The sequence below is a fragment of the Mycteria americana genome, chromosome 17, assembly GCF_035582795.1.
Source record: "Mycteria americana isolate JAX WOST 10 ecotype Jacksonville Zoo and Gardens chromosome 17, USCA_MyAme_1.0, whole genome shotgun sequence".
Classification (NCBI taxonomy): domain Eukaryota; kingdom Metazoa; phylum Chordata; class Aves; order Ciconiiformes; family Ciconiidae; genus Mycteria; species Mycteria americana.
This window is the reverse complement of record NC_134381.1, coordinates 5,141,965-5,158,840: the sequence shown is the minus strand read 5'-3', so window position 1 is coordinate 5,158,840 and position 16,876 is coordinate 5,141,965. Positions and strand designations below refer to the sequence as shown.

General features: G+C 50.1%; 1 protein-coding gene across 1 annotated transcript in view; it reads left to right on the top strand.

Moving 5' to 3' along the window:
- The window catches only part of ASTN2 (astrotactin 2), a 366,252-nt gene that overhangs the window by 136,193 nt on the left and 213,183 nt on the right, over positions 1–16,876 (top strand). The window contains exons 6-7 of the mRNA XM_075519966.1: positions 1,964–2,110; positions 14,278–14,445. Coding sequence (XP_075376081.1) covers positions 1,964–2,110; positions 14,278–14,445 — 315 coding nt within the window. The remainder of the gene's footprint in view (positions 1–1,963; positions 2,111–14,277; positions 14,446–16,876) is intronic.

Genomic DNA, 16,876 nt, shown 5'->3' with positions numbered 1-16,876 from the left:
TGCCTGGAAAACACAGGTCGTGCTGTGGGCTCAGCCCGAGCATGCGATCCCTGCCCTGGCACCAGCATCTCTAACGGCGGCTTTGGTCAAATTTACAGGGTGTGCAAGCGCTAACTCGCTGGATGTATTTTCCGTTCAATTTTCAAAGTGATGTTTTTTAAATCTCACTTTGCTGATGAGATGGCGAGGGCCGGGGAGCAAGGGAGGAGAGGCTGGATTGGCTTCCAAACATAAATAAGCGTCCTCGCCTGAATCCTAAGCAGGGATGCGGTCAGGTCTGTTGGGAGCTCTGTCATCTCAGCTGCACCGTAGTAGACCGTGCAGCGCCTGGAGTTAATTGCCGGGCTGTGCCCTCTCCTTGGCGTTGCCGTACTCCCCAAGTGGGTTTTAAGCGGCGTCCCAAGCACCGGAGAAGGGAAGCGGCTGCTCCGCGAGGCATCTGTCGTTAGCTTCGAGCAAAGCGGAGTGCTGGTGCGAGGTGTCGGACTAGGTGGCCGTGGGGGATGCAGCGCTGTTGGAGCAGCGGTGGGGCAGCCCCCAGCTCCGGAGAGGCTGGGCGGGGAGGGGACCAGCAGTGCCCCAAGGATGCAGACTCCAGGGCTGCTCCCTTCTTGGGCAGTGGAGACCTGTTGATGGGGTAGTGGTGGCCAGGGGACGGTTTCTCCTGGTCACGTCCATCAGTGGAGGGTGTCTCATCTGGACATATGTGTGCTCCTGGCATGCGACCAACAAGAGCATCTGAATCTCCTGGGGCAGCCAGGTCTCTCCCGATGGCTCTGTATTGCCCAGCTTCACCCCCTTCCCCGCAGAGTTTGGGGGTTGCTCTGTCCCACGCAACTGCAGTTGACAGTGATTCAGTCATCTTCACGCTGCACTGCTCCACGAGGGTTTCCCAGTGCGTTTCTACCTCCTGCCGGCCTCTCTACACCTGCTTGAGCTCCTTGTTGGCTTGTTGGCTTTCACCTAACGCTTCACAAAAAAATGCAAATGAAATAGAAGCCACCCACCAAGCCTGGCCGAATGTGCAGGTCTGAGCGGAGCCACAGAGCGATGGGATCCTCCCAGCCTCACAGGATTATTCCGTGGTGCAGGCATCCCTTAGCCCTGGTGCCAGGCACGTGGCCTTCGAGACAAGGATGGTAGTCTGAGAGTGGCCCACGTGCCATGCGGGGACCGGGCGGGCTGGGTGCCTGCTTTGGCGGCTGACTTTCGTGTGTCAGAAGATACTGAGCTGCTTCGTGGGAGATGCCGTGAACTTCTGCGCCCGACAAAGTCAAACTTGTTTTGTTGTATCTCCTGCCTGTCAAAGGCGGCTGGCTCTGTAGGTCACTGTGTTGTTCGGCGTAGACCCCCTGTGATGACTGAACATTTATATATATTTATGTAAATAATTAATGCTCATTGGTGCTATATAACGTCTACAGGTGTAGATTTCTCCTAGTGTTAAGCGAAAGTGAATGATGCCACAGTCCAGGCAGCCCTTAGATTTGGCTTGGGTTTGTTTTGGTTTTTTGGTTTTTTTTGGGTTTTTTTTTTTTTTTGACTTGACAAGATTTGCCAAATAAACCAAGGCTGACGAGAGTGATGGTGGCTTTGCCGAGGGAGCCTGGCAGGGGCGGTGAATGGCTCTGGGGATGGGGGGTTCCCAGGGAGAGGGTCTGTACAGGGCTCTGAGCAGGTTTTCTCCCTCCTCTAGGAAAATATAGTCCCCACGACGGATGTAACTCAGTGAGTGAAACAACACAAATGTTAAAAACCCAGCCAAACAAGGTGTGATGGGAATGATGGGGTTTGCAGACCTCAGGAGCTCTTCCAGAGCTACTGAGCTGACGTCTTTGTTTTCAATGCCTGCCCTTCCCCGGGGCTGGGGCCCTCCTGCCGCCGCGCAGGGAAGGAGGGAGGCCGAGCAAGCCCCTGGTACAGCTTTGCCTTTTGGCCACCCACCCCTCTCTCTGCCTTCCAGGTTCGATGAAGAGCCCCGTCAACAAGACGGCGCTGACCCTGATCGCGGTCAGCTCCTGCGTCCTGGCCGTGGTGTGCGGCTCCCAGCTCTCCTGCCCGCTGACTGTCAAGGTGACGCTTCACGTACCCGAGCACTTCATCGCGGATGGTAAGACCCGCTGGGGACTCGGACCCTGCTGCCGCACCGGGTGTGTTTGGGACACGGGGTGCAAGTTTTCGGTAACACAAGGGCAAATTTAATTTTCTTCCAGCAGACGGGGCCCATTATTCAGCCGGTTCCAATTCCTCAGCTCCTGCGCTTGTCTCGCTGCTTGGGGGGTGTGGAGGGGGCACCTCCCTTTGGGAATTGCTGCGGCTGCGTTCAGCTGCAGGGATCCCCCTTCCCAGAGGAGCAAAGCTCATCTGCGAGCCTGAGGCCAAAATCTTCTCAACCACATATTTTTATTTTATTATTATTATTATTATTATTATTATTATCACTACTACTACTACTACTACTACCAGTGTCTGATGGATATTCCTGTTTTCCTCCGAACTCGCTGACGAGCCCTGGCAGCCTGCACAGCCGTCCTCCTGTCCTGCAGCAGCAAAGCTGCTCGTCCCAGCCCCTTGCAGCAGTGCAGAGTGAAATTGCTAGGATTTGAGCAAAAGCAGAGATGCTTTGAAAAATTAGATGAGGGCTGCTGTCACTATTTATTGCTTTCTCCAACTGGGCTCCTTGCGTTTGTTGTGTTTCACTGACCTTTTCTTTATAATGTGCAGTGAGCGTCGAGTGCAAGTTTTCAGTAACATGAGGGCAAATTTCATTTTCTTCCAGCAGACGGGACCCATTATTCAGTCGGTTCCAATTCCTCAGCTCCTGCGCTTGTCTCGCTGCTTGGGGCATGTGGAGGGGACACATTTTCTCTGCCAGAAATGTGCCGATCGGAGCCGGCGCATCGCTGGCTGCTGGGGTGTCGGGGCGCTGCCAGCTCCTGTACAGCCCCCCACTTTGGGGGCCGGGATGGAGGGCAGCTCTTGGGCAGATTAATATTTTGGGGAGAGGTAGATGGTTAAAGAGGCGCAGCGGCACAGCAGCAGCAGGGGGTGATGGAGAGGGGCTTAAACCATCACCATGTGGCGGGGAACGGCTCACCGGCGTGTTTGAAGTGGGATTCAGCCCTGCTGAGAGTGGTTTCTTCTTGGCCTTGATACGCATTCGTAGGACGTTGCCTGCGCTGCAGCACCAACGGAGCACGCGCTCTCCCCAGCCCCACCGCTGACCCTCGCTGCCTCGTCCACCCTACTTCTATGGCTGCACCTAAGCATGCTTGTGGGGTGGGTGTTGGGTGCAGGCGGTGGGTCGATGCCCCCGTGCTGGCATGCGGGGCTGCCTCTGCTCTGATCCCCGAGGATGCTTCTTAGCTGCTGGCTCTGGAAATGACAACCCAGTCTCCGGGTACGTGGGCAATCCCAGCGGTCAAAGCTGGGTCCTTAAAGGAAAGGGGAGGAGAGCGTCTACTTTGTGGTCTCAGATTGGAGGAACTGAACATCAGTGGAGACATGAAAAAGGCATAACTTGAAACAAGGGACTTGTCTACGCCTTGAACTGTTTCTAAAAGGCTTTAAGGATTGTCCAGGCTGCACATAAATATTCTGAAGTCTTCACAGATCATTATTCGGAGTAGCTGGAGAACAGAAACTCTTTTTGCACTTGGGAAATGAGGTTGCTCCAGTGTTAACTCGTGTCCCTTTGAGACGGGCACTGGCCAGTTCGTCCCTCGGGCTAGGAGTTCACAGCTGGTTGTGGTGCTTGCTGAAGGTTGGCCAGGAAGGCAGTGACGGAGATGGGACCTCGGCATCCTGCTGCCGGCCTGCGGTTCTAGCCCAGGGAAGACAGCGTGTCCTCAGAAAAGAAAATAAAACAAAATGCAGTGTGACTCCATAGTATTAAAGTGAAAAGCTGAGCCTCTGCTTGTCACCGGGAAGGGCAATGCAAATTATGCAAATACGGAGAACACTCGAATGGAAATGACAATGAAATACCAATAAAACAGATTAATATCCTTGAAACTGGGGGAAAATGGGATGATCTCCAGTCCCAACTTAATGACTTCTCTAAAGAGAAAGTGGCAAGAGGACTGGTAAAAATGGTTTGGAGAGGAATTAAAATGAGCTTTGTAATGAAACTGTAAAATATAATTACAAACTGCAAAAACTTTTTAAATATTTTTTATGAGAAACAGTCAAATTCTTCACATAGAAGCAGCCAAGACGTTCTGCAGTGGCTATCACTCCTGAAATCTCATCATTTTATGCGATGGCAGAGTCCCTTGCCTGGGAAGAGAAAAGCTCTTAAAGTTGTCCCTTCTTTTTGAATACCAACAAATCCCATGGCAGCACCCAACTGGCAGCAAAATATTATAAAACACTTAAAGACATCACAGAACTGAGCTGGGTTGGGGAATTTTAATGATACCCAGGAAAGCGTGGCTGGCTGTGTTTCAGAGGCTTGGCACCCAGAGGCTTACGCTGACGGCAAACAGGGGACTTGCTCGTCCCTGGTGATCTCCTGGGTGGGTTTAAACCTCCTTTTTGCCTGGGTTCCAAAGGAGGTTGGCGTGGGCATCCCCACGTGAGCGAAGCCACAGCCGAGCTGATGTCTTTGGCCCGGCCGAGGCTGGGAGCTTTGATCAGTCTTAAACCAGCCTCTCACGTGGCACCCGATGGCGCGCGCCGTGTCTCGTAAATGTTGCCGTGCACTTAAATAGTCTGGTTCCTGGAGTCATTCCCTTTTGTCTTTTGCATGATGATAAGGCAGGCTCTGCGAGAAGGCAGGGATGGCGCATTCACGGGAGATGCTCCTGTGCGAGAGAAGGGTGCCCTCTCATTCCTTTTTGAGATGCGGTATTTCAATAGATGCCAGTAGCCAAGAAAGATCTTAAAGCGGAGCAGCTACCAACACCTCTGCAGGAAAAGCCAAACAAAGACAGAGGCTGAAAGAAATCTCTCTCCTAGCAGATGAAAACTCGTCTTTGAAGGAAACTTTAAATAGACGCCAGCCAGCTCCAGCGTGCCAGAAGCCAAAGCCAAGTTGGGGAAAGGGGGGGGGGGGGGGGGGGGGCAGGGGGGAAGCCCTGCCAAATGTCTCCAGCCTCGGAGGAAAGCAGCTTTCCCCCTCTGCAGCGAGCAACGGCATTAGAGAAAGAAGCTCACGAGCCCACTGGAGTCGCAGGATGGGAACAGGGAGGGGAAGGACTGGGACCAGAAGCCAACTGGCAGCAAAGACTGGGAGAATACATTCCAAGCAGCAGCATTAATAACCAGCCTGTCTCCGTTACCCTTATTTCTCTCTCTTGGTTCGTTCGTTTTCTTCCTTTTGTTCATCTGATGGGGCTCCCCCCCAGCTCCTCTCCCCTCTGAGCAATTATTGCCTGGTCTGTACAGCTGCTCTGCCTTCATTTCGCGAGGCGGCCAAACCCGGGGAAGCCTGGCAGAAGGGGCCGTGCTCTTCGCTGCCGTGGCTGGCAGGGCAGGCTGGGGCCTCCTGCCTCGGGGAGATGGGTCGGTGCCTCTAAATCTTCTCTTAGGATGCGGTGGTGGGAGCATCCTCCCCTCCCTTCTGCTGCTCCAGGGCATCGTGTTTTGGGGCAGCCTCTGCCCGTGCTGAGCAGAAGGCGTCGTTCTGATTTCAGAGACGGCACGGATTTATAGGAAGAATCGTAGTGGCTTTTATGAGGATATGGAAATGCGAAGCGTTATTTAAAAGACCCTTTAGCAGTGTCAAAGGGGGGAGGAAAGGAAAGAGAACCCCTCCACCTGAGTAATAAAACCCCTTATGAATATGTGAGCCACTCAGCTCTATACATTCAATAGTTTTTTTCTTTCTTTCTTGTAAGTAATCATTCAAAAAGTAGAGATACAGCAATGGGAGCGGCTTGCAGGGAAGGCAGGGCTGGAGAAAGGTACCCTAGAGGACTCAGCCTGGAGTACGTCCTTGCTGCATAACAGTTTGAAATATAGTATCAATTAAAGTTTCCCATTTTTACAGCCTGCGAAGAGGTTATATATGGTGTGGGTGGTGTTTGTATCTGGATACTTTAGTGGGAGAGGTAGGCGAGATCCTCCAGTACATACAGAAGGAAGCGAGAGCTACATTTAGCTAGGGGCTTGTAGGGCTTTGTTTTATAAGTGGAAATAAAGTAAAGGGCATAAAGCAGGTTTCTGTCACTTCAAAGATGTCTCGGGGCATTCGCAACCTCCTTCTCTCCTCTTCTGAGACGCGTGCCAAAGGAGATGTGGTAATCCCTCTGTCTGAAGCCCTGCTGAACTGCAGACGGGGTGGTTTCTGGAGGTCAGGAGCAGAGGCACCGCTTGGCAGGCGCTGTCCGCGTGGTGGGCTCTGCTCCGAGCCGCCTGCCTTTCTGCTTCAGCCCTCCTGCAAATGCGAATAAATTCTCCCAGGATGAACACTGCCCTGCAAGCAACCGGAGGAGGAAAGCAAACCCAGTCCCACTCCACGCAAAGCCAGGAGAGCAGGGGGAGGTGGAACTGCCACTTGAGACCATGCTTTGGGTTGGAGTGTCTGACAAGATGGTGGAGTTGGAGGAAGCTTCCTTGTGGCTTCTTTTTTTTTATTTTTTTTCTTTTAAACTTCGTGCATCTGCATCTGTCCATGTGAACGATGGCGTTCTGAGATTGTCAGGCAGCTGATCGGTAACTGTTTCATCTGAAGATTATTTCCTACCTTCCCACCACCACTGTTGTCTCCAAGATGCCAGTGGAATTGGATGCTGCTATTAGCAGCTTGCGCTAATTTTCCCTGAAGATTGCTGGAGCTCTGCAGACTGCAATTGTTGGACTCGCAACAACTTCTCATTCTGTTTTTAATTAAATTTGTTGCTTTAAATTGTTTGCTTTTGACATCTCCTGCTCAATCTTCCGCAGCCCTCAGAGGTGACCAGGCATTAGCTTGTGTCCTCAGGCGCTCGCCCGTGCGTACGCTCAGCACACGCTGCGCGTGCGGTCACGCAGAAATGAGCAGCGGGAGGTGGGGGACCGGTTGCCTCCCTGTCCTGTTTTACAGCAAGGATAAGCTGGAGATGCTCTTTGATTTACAAGCGAAGCACCCCAGGTTTATACCAGAAGGACGGAGAAAGGGATCTGATCTCAAAGGTATCTCTCCCAGCTTTCAGAGGGATGTTGCTGTTGGGGTCCCTCACGTTCTCCAGCTGGTCCCAGCACCGCCTGCTCCCTCTGAAATCAGCTTAGGGAATTTGCTGGCTTAAAATAAGATTTTTCTTGTGCTGTTTTCCCCCCCCCCGAGTTGTTCTGCTGCAGAGGTGCCTGTTTTGCTGTATGGAGGCCTGGGTCAGGCTTCGGCAGAAGCAATACTTTCTTGTTGCAGACTCGGTGCCAGGTCTGGCTGTCCCGGACCCTGCGTGTTTCTGGAAAGGCTGGCTGTGTTTGGGGGCAGCTTTACAGATTGCATTTAATTCCATCAGCTGTTAATCACCAGGTCACCTCTGTGTCTGCATTACAGCTCACTCCTGTTCTCATGCCTGTTTGGCTGGCAAGAAAATGTGAGCAAATGGCTGCAGCGTTACCAGACATGAACTCTAAATATTAACATCAATTTATAAACTGTATCAGCATGGATCAAAGGGATTCCAAGACGGTTTTACGGTGCGAATGCTCTTTGCATGACAAACTAATAAGATTCTGGAGGCTGAAGTACATCATGTTTTTATCGTGCCTTGACAGGCTTGTGATCCTGCGCTCGGCTCTTCCCCGCGCCGACCCGGCTCCCCTGGCCGTGTGCCTGCCGCAAGGGCGCCTGGCTGCCGGGGCAGCTCGGTTTGCAAGGGAAAGTAAATGCCTCTTCCTTTCTCCTTTGCAGCATTCATCGGAGCAAAACCGGGGGGATTAGTGTTGATATTTGGATGGCGTCGGCAGGGGCTGGTTCAGAGCTGGGAGCTGTTGCATCCTGAGAGAGGCGGGATGGGCCCACCACTGGGGAGGTGGCATCCAGCACCTGCTGAGCTTCTGCCACCACCATTTACCCTCTAATTTGGGAGGGATGGTGAGGGAAGACTACAGAAAGGCACGACGTCTTTGACCAGCTAACCTGCTCCCTTCCTAGATGGAGAGATGCAAACATTGACTTCTGCATCTGCGGGATGAGACCCTGTCTGCTTGCAGCGTGGTGGTGGGTCAGTCCGAGGGAGCTGGCTTAGGCCACGCTCGCTTTCGAACAAGAATTCATGGGATACCTGCAGCAGTTATGATGCAGCAATGCAGCAAGGATTTTTGGAGGCTGCATAGCTAGGAACGTGCTACTTCACTTTATCGTTCTCCCAACAAGTAGCGTTGCTGACATGCAACCTCACGACGTAGATCGCCTTGGTCCCGTGGCGTATTAACTTTGCACGTGCTGCCTCTCGGTTCTGTTTTCTGCCATCCTGGGAGGACGTTTGGTCTTGGTGCTGGCTGAAAAATCTCCTTTCACACACACTTTCATGTTTTTTAAAGCTTATCATAACTCATCCATCATATACTTCGTGGCGTGATTAGATTTAGGCTGGATTTCCCCAAACCCTTGTCCAATATCTAGAGAACGCTACTGAGAGCCCCAGGCTGGAACATGGGATTTGGGAGATATGGAGCATTAAGGAGAAGCTTTTTTTTAGGAGTCTAATTTCCGTCTCTGCCATTGCTGGCCCAGATGCCTACTGAGGATGGAGATGTGCTGTTACTAACGCCTGTGCAATTATATTGTCTAATAATGCCATGGGAGATCGTGTTGCTGCGTGAGCTTGACCACAAGGCAGGGGTGGGAAGACGCCGTCTCCCTTGGGTTTGGGAAAAGGTGGCCAAGTCATCACCTGCCAAATAAAGTTAAATCTGTGCGTTGCTTGTCAGAAGTTCAGTCCTGCAAAATCAAGACTGACTGCTAAGAAAACCCAAAGAAAGAGTCTGTCAGAATTATCAAGAAAGTGCAATTTAACAATTAAAACGTAACCCTGCTCCTCCCACAGGAAAGATGCTTCTATTCTGAGCTGTAATTACATACAGATTTGTATCACTAATTTGCTTCTGCTTTGCCGGAGTGAAAAAGCTCTGGCAGGGTTGGCAGTGTTTCTGAGGGATGGGGGTCTCTCGGTTTGATCATCAGCGCCTTGGGGAGCGCTGGCGTGAGCAGCCCACGGCCACGCAAGCGGTTCGTGTGCTGAAAACACGTCCTTGAGTCAAGCGCTGCGTGCGATATAAACTGTATGCGCTTTGGCTGATGGAAGAGTAAATGAAAGGTGCCTCTATAGGCTTTTGTTGTTTTTAAAAACTTGCTATCATAACTTTCTGCGTAGGCATTTCAACTTGTTCAAGAGAGAAACCATTTGAAAAACAAGATGAAATGGATAGCTTGAATTTTAACCCAGTGTGATACTATCCCTGGTTTCAATTTAGAATAAAGAACTAAGAGTTTGACTTTAAAGAATTTAAATTATTCCAAAATTACCAAGTGTTGTGCTGAGCAGGAGAGGGGTGGTAAAGCTGAGCACCGTGAGTCTGTGGGTGTGATCCTGCACCGAGCCCGGTTTGCTTGCTTAGGTCAGTATGTGCGTGTCCTGGAAATCCAACGTCTGGTTGGGTCTTCTGCATTTTCTGAAAGAAATTTAAGAAGCAGAAGTTTTCATTCCCTGGGACCAGGACAGGAGAATGAGAGCTGATCAATGGAAAGAGCTGATAGGGGAGGAGTTGTCTCTTTGGGAAATGTTCTTTCATGTTTAACAAGAGAAAAAAAAAAGGTTTCTAAAGAAATCAAATAGGGTTATTCTTTGTACCGCTAGAATGGAGCAAGAGGGATAATTCTTCCTCTAGCATCTTAAAAAAAAAATCTGTAACAGGGTTATAATTGTACAATAGTATAGGGATGGATATATTAATAGCAACCTGTAGTATGACCTCCCATGGCTTTCCAACACAAAATACTAATTTTAGATGAAAAGGAGTTTCGTTGGCCAAGATACAGCGAATGGACCAAAGAAGACAAAAAGACTCGGATGGAGGAAGAAATAGAAATTCTTCAAAAAAATTATTTTTTGATCTTTTGCCTTGAAAACAAGAGAGAGAGAGAGAGAGAGAAAGGAAAAGCCAAACCCTTTTGGCTGCCTTTTGGGCGCTTTGTTCTTTTCCCTTGTTAGATATCTCTTCTGAGCTGTTTTATCCTGTTGTGTTCTGGAAAATGATTTTTGAAATGTCAAAACTTTAAGCCTCTTTTGTCAAGGCTTAAGCAGTTCCCCTGAACTTTGAAGGAGACCCCAGCATGAGAGACATGAACTTTCGATGCTGCCTTAACTGATCTGGCTTTGATCAGCATCGGAGAAGGAAGGGGAGGGGGGAAACACACGCATGCAAAAACCCAAACAAATCAATCCCCCGAAGTGCTGGTGGACCTCATGGAGACGGGAGGCGGTTGCGTAGCCATGTAGTGATGCTCTCCGTGGCATTGCAATGCTGCTCTACCACACAGACTGGCTTGTAAAGCCAACGGCGCTCAAGGGACGTGTCCTACAATGGGGGTTCCTGGGAGGAGGCGGTGGTGGTGGTGGGTGGAGAGCTGCTGTTTTGTTGTTTTATTCCCTTGTTTGGTGGATGGTTGCTTTACCTTGATGGTTGCTTTACGCTGGGGCCTAAATGTCTCCATTTTAAGGGGATTTCACCGAGCTTTTGAGTGGGAAGCTCAAAACTTGTGTCCAGGAGGACACCTGGGAGGGGATGGGGTTACCAGTAGAGGACAGCAGGGTGGACAGTCTTTCTGGGTGGCTTTGGAGAGTGTCTCTGCTGGGAGACACCTCTACTGTAGGTGTGCATCAAACCGTAGGCTGGGTGCGGGTATAGGGAGATTCAGTGGGGTCTGAGGTCCTCGAGGCAGGTTTTCAGAGGGTGGTTTGGAGCGGGGTCTACCCGCTACTGCCCCGGCAGTGTGAGCCTCTTGGGTTCCCTGTTGCCCCCCCCTTCCCTGCTACTTGATTTCCCTCCATTGAGAGACTTCACGTTGCTGAAAACAAACCTGGCTGATGTTCCTGGGAAGCTAAAGACGTTTGAAACAGCTCTTCTTAGAAAATGTTTGTTCTCGGTAGTTTCTAAAAGGATTTGATACTCCACCTGCCCTTTCCGAGCTTTTTAAGATGGTTTTGATAAGTGCGCACTGGTGACTTTTGAAAACTGTTTTCTATGTGTGGATTCTTTGAAAATAAAGAGACAAAATGTGTGAAAAGGCTTTGAAATCTTCAGAATTTTAGCTTTCAAAATATTTGTAAATCGCCTTTTCCTGTTATTTTTTTCTCATGCAAGCTATAAAAGGATCAAGGTTGGGATGTTTGTTTGTTTGTGTTTTCAGTGGGAGTGAAGGTGATGAGAGTGTCTGCGAACACCTCTCAAAAATCTTACCCAGCTGAGCTGCGACACACTCGCCTTCAAATATGTGAGAAGTTTTCTTGCTGGAGTTGTCCCCTCTTTCCTCCGAGGAAGGAAGGAAAGTGTTTACAATTAACTGAAACCTTTCATTTCCCCAGGTTGTTTTTTTTTTTTTTTTCTTAGACTGAAGTAGAATAGCCTCCATTTTAGACTGAACTTGAATTCAGGGATTTTGGATTCAAAAGTTTTCACTTCTGCTTTTTTTTTTTTTAAAACTTGTGATATTGAGGATGATTTATGAATCAGACTTACTAAAATTAAAATGAGTAATTCATCTTGAAAATGCCAGGACTTTCCTTTTTTATTTAAGTTACCGTTGCATTATATTTGGGAAGGTCTTTCTCTGTACAGAATATGGCAAAGCATGATCAATTTGCAAATTATTTCAAGCTTCCCAAATTTGTAGTTTTACATGGACACCGAACTTCTGCTGAAAAGAGAAGTTACTGGCTCCTGGCTGGGTGTCACATTTTGGTGTTGATTTAGGAGGTGCTTCCATAAATAGATAGGTTTTGGGTTTTTATACTTCCAGCAGCAAACAGGCTATCCAAAGAAGATGAAAATTTGGCAGCAAGGCCACGAATGTGCTTCCTCCTCCCGGAGGAGCTCAGCACGTGGGGCTGATGGGGAGCTCCAGAAGTCACCCCTCCATCTCCCACCCCGACCGTGGGGTCCCCTCCTTGGAGCAGCTCCTGGGTCAGGATTCTCTGCCAGCTTGAGTCACCTTTGTCTTTATGAATACTAATTTTATGACTATTTTATGTCTGATTTGCTTCCGTCACTTTCAGGCTGGCTGTATTTTAACTAGAAGTGGGGTTCATTAAGTAGGGATTTAATTGAGAGCTGGTGGTTTCGCTCTTCAGTCTTTGGGTGCAAAGGGAATTGTCTGAAGCTGAGCCTCAAAATGTGCTTAAGTGCCTCCCAAGCCTCGCTCTTTATTAGGGAACTACAAAAATAAGGAAGAAAGCAGGATTGACAGGTTACTACACAGACGCATACACGTGAATAGCAAACACTCCCAGTGGGTTCATGATGCATTTCTGTTTGGTAAAATAAACCAGCAATAGTTATCATTGGTGTTTAAAGCTATCTTTAAATATTCGTGGAAAAGGATGATAATTAGAAATAAAATTACATGGCTCTAAGGTACTTCTTTGTGCTCGGCGTTTCGATGCTTTCCACCGGCGCTGTGGAGTTTACCCAGCAATTTACTGCTGCCATGTGTCTGATGGAGATGTATCCTGCAGCCTTGGTGATGCAGGCTCCTGCCTTGCTGTGTCTCCAGAGCAGCTGGATCTTGGATGTCTAATTTTCATTTGCTTGAACAGTCAGTAGCTTGGCAGCCTCCATTGGCTTTGAGTGTAGAGACGCGTCTGTGAATATCTTTATGGCGTATAAACAGTATAAGTGTAGAAGATTTGAATTCATGGGAAATTAGGGCCCAGATTTGTGTGGTGCTGAGATCTCGGGATGCCTGCAAATGGGGTCGCTCGCTGGGATGCTTGACTTGAAGCTTTGCTTTTTTATCCTTTGCATGGATAATGTGGCATGGGATGAGGTTTAGAAGGGCTCCTTCTTGCTAAAGCATCAGTGATTCTTTTCAAAAGGAAATCAGGAGTTTGTGTTCAACCAGGTTCATGTTGGGTGGTTGCTGCTATGGTGTTTTTGTCCTGCTTTTTCAATCACTTGGCTTTCACTGAGCTGAGATCTTATGCAGTGCTTAGAAAAATGATGTCCCAGTCCTTTACTAAGTGATACAAGTCCTAAAGTTTCATGAAAATACACCCTGGATCTATAGACTTGCCATCCTTGGGTGATCGCTAAGAAGGATTTGAATCTTCAGATAGTGGTTGCAAATTTTGCTCACATTTGCAAGTCCTAGTGCTTAGTGGAAGCATGGCTGTGGGTTCCTGGGCTACTGGGCAGTTCCCCTTGCCCACTCCTCTTTGAAGGTTTCTTCTCCCCTGTTTTTAGAGGCTTTTACCCTGGCAACTTTTGCAAAACACCACTTAACGGCAGAGGGTTTTTTGGCTCCCCTCTGGTATGTGCAGCACTATTATGGAGGCAGTCTTATAATCAATGTAATTGAAGATCAGAGTTAATGAGGACCTCTGTGCCTGCAAAATCCCCCAAGCGATGCTGGGCCTCAGATGTTAGATAAGGAAATGATTGGGCTGAACTGAAAATCTATTTGGCTAATTAGATGATGCATATTCCCAGATGCCAGTGGGGAAAAATACATTTCACAAAATAAAGAAACGTAAGATTTTGTAAGAAGAGACTTTTGGCAGGAATTAACTTCTAACTCTCAGGAGGGAGAGGGTGAGGGAGTGTCTCTGATATGAGACCACTCATATGAGAAGTTGTGCGTTGGGCCAATTCACTCACCTTCAACTAAAGAACTGAAGTGGGAACAGCCCGTGCTGCCGCTGCCCATCCGTGTCCTGAGCCTGGCATCCAGGCATCTCATGGACACCACCTGCAGGAGCTGGGGAAGCGATGCTCCGATCTGATGGATCAGAATAATTACACTGGTCCATATTTCTGCAGAGATCTGGGAATCAGATCCAGTATCTCCTGATGCTGAGTAGGGTGGGGGTAGGGGTAGGCGAGTGTCTGGGCAGAGGAGTGTCCCAGCTGATGGACCATTCATTGGGGCACATTTGTATGGAGAGGAATGGTCAAATGAAGTTCTTTGGGTCCGAGTGTTGGTGAACTTGGTATTGTTTTGCTGATCTTGACATCACAGCAGTTCCTGAAGAGCAGAGCATTCTGATATTGGGCCAAAATGCATGGGTTTGTGTTTGTTTTTTTTTTTTTTATTTTTACACTCAATGTACTTTTTTTCCCACTCTCCAGGCAGCAGCTTTGTTGTGAGCGAGGGGAGCTACTTGGACATCTCCGACTGGCTTAATCCAGCCAAGCTGTCCCTGTACTATCAGATCAATGCCACGTCCCCCTGGGTGAGAGACCTCTGTGGACAGAGGACCACTGATGCCTGTGAACAACTGTGTGACCAAGAGACAGGTAAGGGAGGCCGGGGAAGAGTGAAGACCTTGCAAAGCTTGGAAACGCAAGGGAGAAGGTTTGTATCTGTGTACTTCAATGCCCGCTCAGCTCACTTCTGTGTTAGCCTGGTGTTAGGCACGGAGGACCAAGAGGTGCCAGCAGGGTCACACAGTGGTGACCCCATCAGCAAAGTATAAAGAAGGTGGGCACAAGGATGGGGATTTAAAATGGTGGACCTATCAGTTCTTTGGTGTGGCAGCTGCAGGCACGTGGAGTTTATCTGCTTCTAAGTTGTGCTGTTTTGCTGTCCAGTCTGGAAAACCTACTCGTGAGCTTGCCCCATCTCCATCCATTTTCAGTTTTGACCATGCCACCACAGAGCACCACATTTCCCATTAATGGTCCTGCCTGATGGCCACCTAGGTTGGATGTCTCCTCCAGCCCTTCCTCGTGGGGCTGTGAAGTCTGCCATCTTTCCTCATCTGTAAACGACCTTTTCGCTGAGTGTGTTCTTCTTGCACGCAAAGGCTGCCTTTGTGAAGCACTAGCCAGCCCTGCTGGGAGTCTGAGATGTGGGGCCGGGCAAAGGAGAAGTGTCACCTTTCCTTCTGGCCTATGTGCTCCTGGGTGACAAATGGGGATCCTGGAGTCTGCAGAGAGCTGGGAACGTGGAAAACAGCAAAAGTGCCACTAGTGAGTAAAGGCAGAGCATGGGTGGGAACTAAGTATGTGACCCCAGCCAGCGGCTGGCCCTCTGAATTGACATCTCCTCAGCTAGTGCAGGTGAGGGTGCAGGACCTTGCATGGGAAGGTGGCTCGGGGACTGTGGCTGTTTTTCATAACACAGGGTGTGCCGTGCCCTCTGCAGCGGTGAGCATTGCTGCTGCTCCCCGGTGCCTCACCTCGGGTGGGATGCCTTCTTGGTGGTGCAGAGACAAGTGGCCCTGTTGCTCCTGGCACGCTCTGCATCTAAAGAACATGCAAAGCCCCCTGTCTCCTTGCAGAGAAGTACTGTTCCCAGGTTAGCCCCGTCTCGCTGCATGAGCCACTTCCCTCCTCTCTAAGGGAGGGAAAATGAGAAAATGAGAGTGTCTCTGCTACCTGTGTTTGTGCATGAGACTCGTGGCTGTGAGTAGGGAAGTTGGTTTCTGGTTTTGCCAGGGGCTTTGAGGAGGAACGGCTCGAAGAAGAGAAAGCTTTTTCTAAGCCTCCTGCTGCCCCAGACTGTGCCATTAATACGTGGCATCTTGAGGGGAAGAAACCCTCCTGGGTCGTGAACACATCATGGGCTGGTGAGGGTGACCCTGTTCTCATCCCTCCCTGCTCAGCTGAGATGCAAATACTGAACTTGGTCTCAAAAATCCATTTTCCTGGTCAAGACAATGTTCTTTTTTAGTACACCCGTACCTCAAGGCTCGTCTGCATGGAGGCGCTGGCAGGCATCGCTGCAGCAGGATAATTACGCTGGATGAATTCCCCGTGCAGATGAGCCCTGGGCATCACCTCCCGTCCCAAGGAGGGCTGCGAGGTGGCAGCAGCCACCCCGGCAGATGGAGGTGGTGCAGGAGGAGGCTCTTCTCATTCAGGTGTCCCAGAGCAGAAGGATCATTTCAGGCATCGGCAAAACACAGCTACCTCTGCAGGAGAAGGAGGATGCGTTCAGCTCTCCCCTGGCTCAGGGGAGGAGGAGGAAAAAAAAAAAAACAAAAACAAAACTGGGTCCAGCAGAAACCGTGGGGAGACCGTATGGAGGCAGACTGTGACTTCCCCATTGGAAGAGCCCCGTGGCTCTGCTCACCAGCCCCACGCCGTCCTCGGCACCGAGCCGGGCTGGTTTAATCCTTGAGTTGCCTCTGCTGCAAGGAGCGGCTGTTTTCCCGAGCCGGCCCAGCTGCTGCCGCCCCTGCATCCCCAGCTCACCAGAGCAGCTTGTTGCTCTCGCTGGATGCCCCACGCTGCAGCAGGATGTGTCAGATCGCGTTTGCAGGGAAGGGAGCGATGCTCGTCAGCCCAGGAGGTGCTCTGCTCCGGCCCTGCGCTGGATCCTAACCTCGCCGGCTGCTCTGCAGCTCCTGTCCCTGGTTCCCGTCCTCCCTGCGGTACCCATGGTGGGGGGGAGGGCAGAGCAGTCTTGACCTGAACCTTCAGATCCCTCACCCAAAATCTGTTGATCGGCTTCTTCCCTCTCTCTCCAGCCTGGGAGTTTGCAAGTGGATAAAGCAAAAGCTTTCTCCAGTTTATGCCAGTTGGATCCATAGGGGTAGAGCAGGACTGGCTGGTGGGGCTGCTGATTTTCAGAGCCGAAATCCAGGACGGCCTTAAGAGGTCCAAACTTCACAAGAGCTGAGCAACCACCCACTGAAAATTAGGCCTGTGGGAGTACCTATTTGACACCCTACCCCAGGACATGGCCCCAGGCACCACTTATGCTCATCACCATTGACCAGCC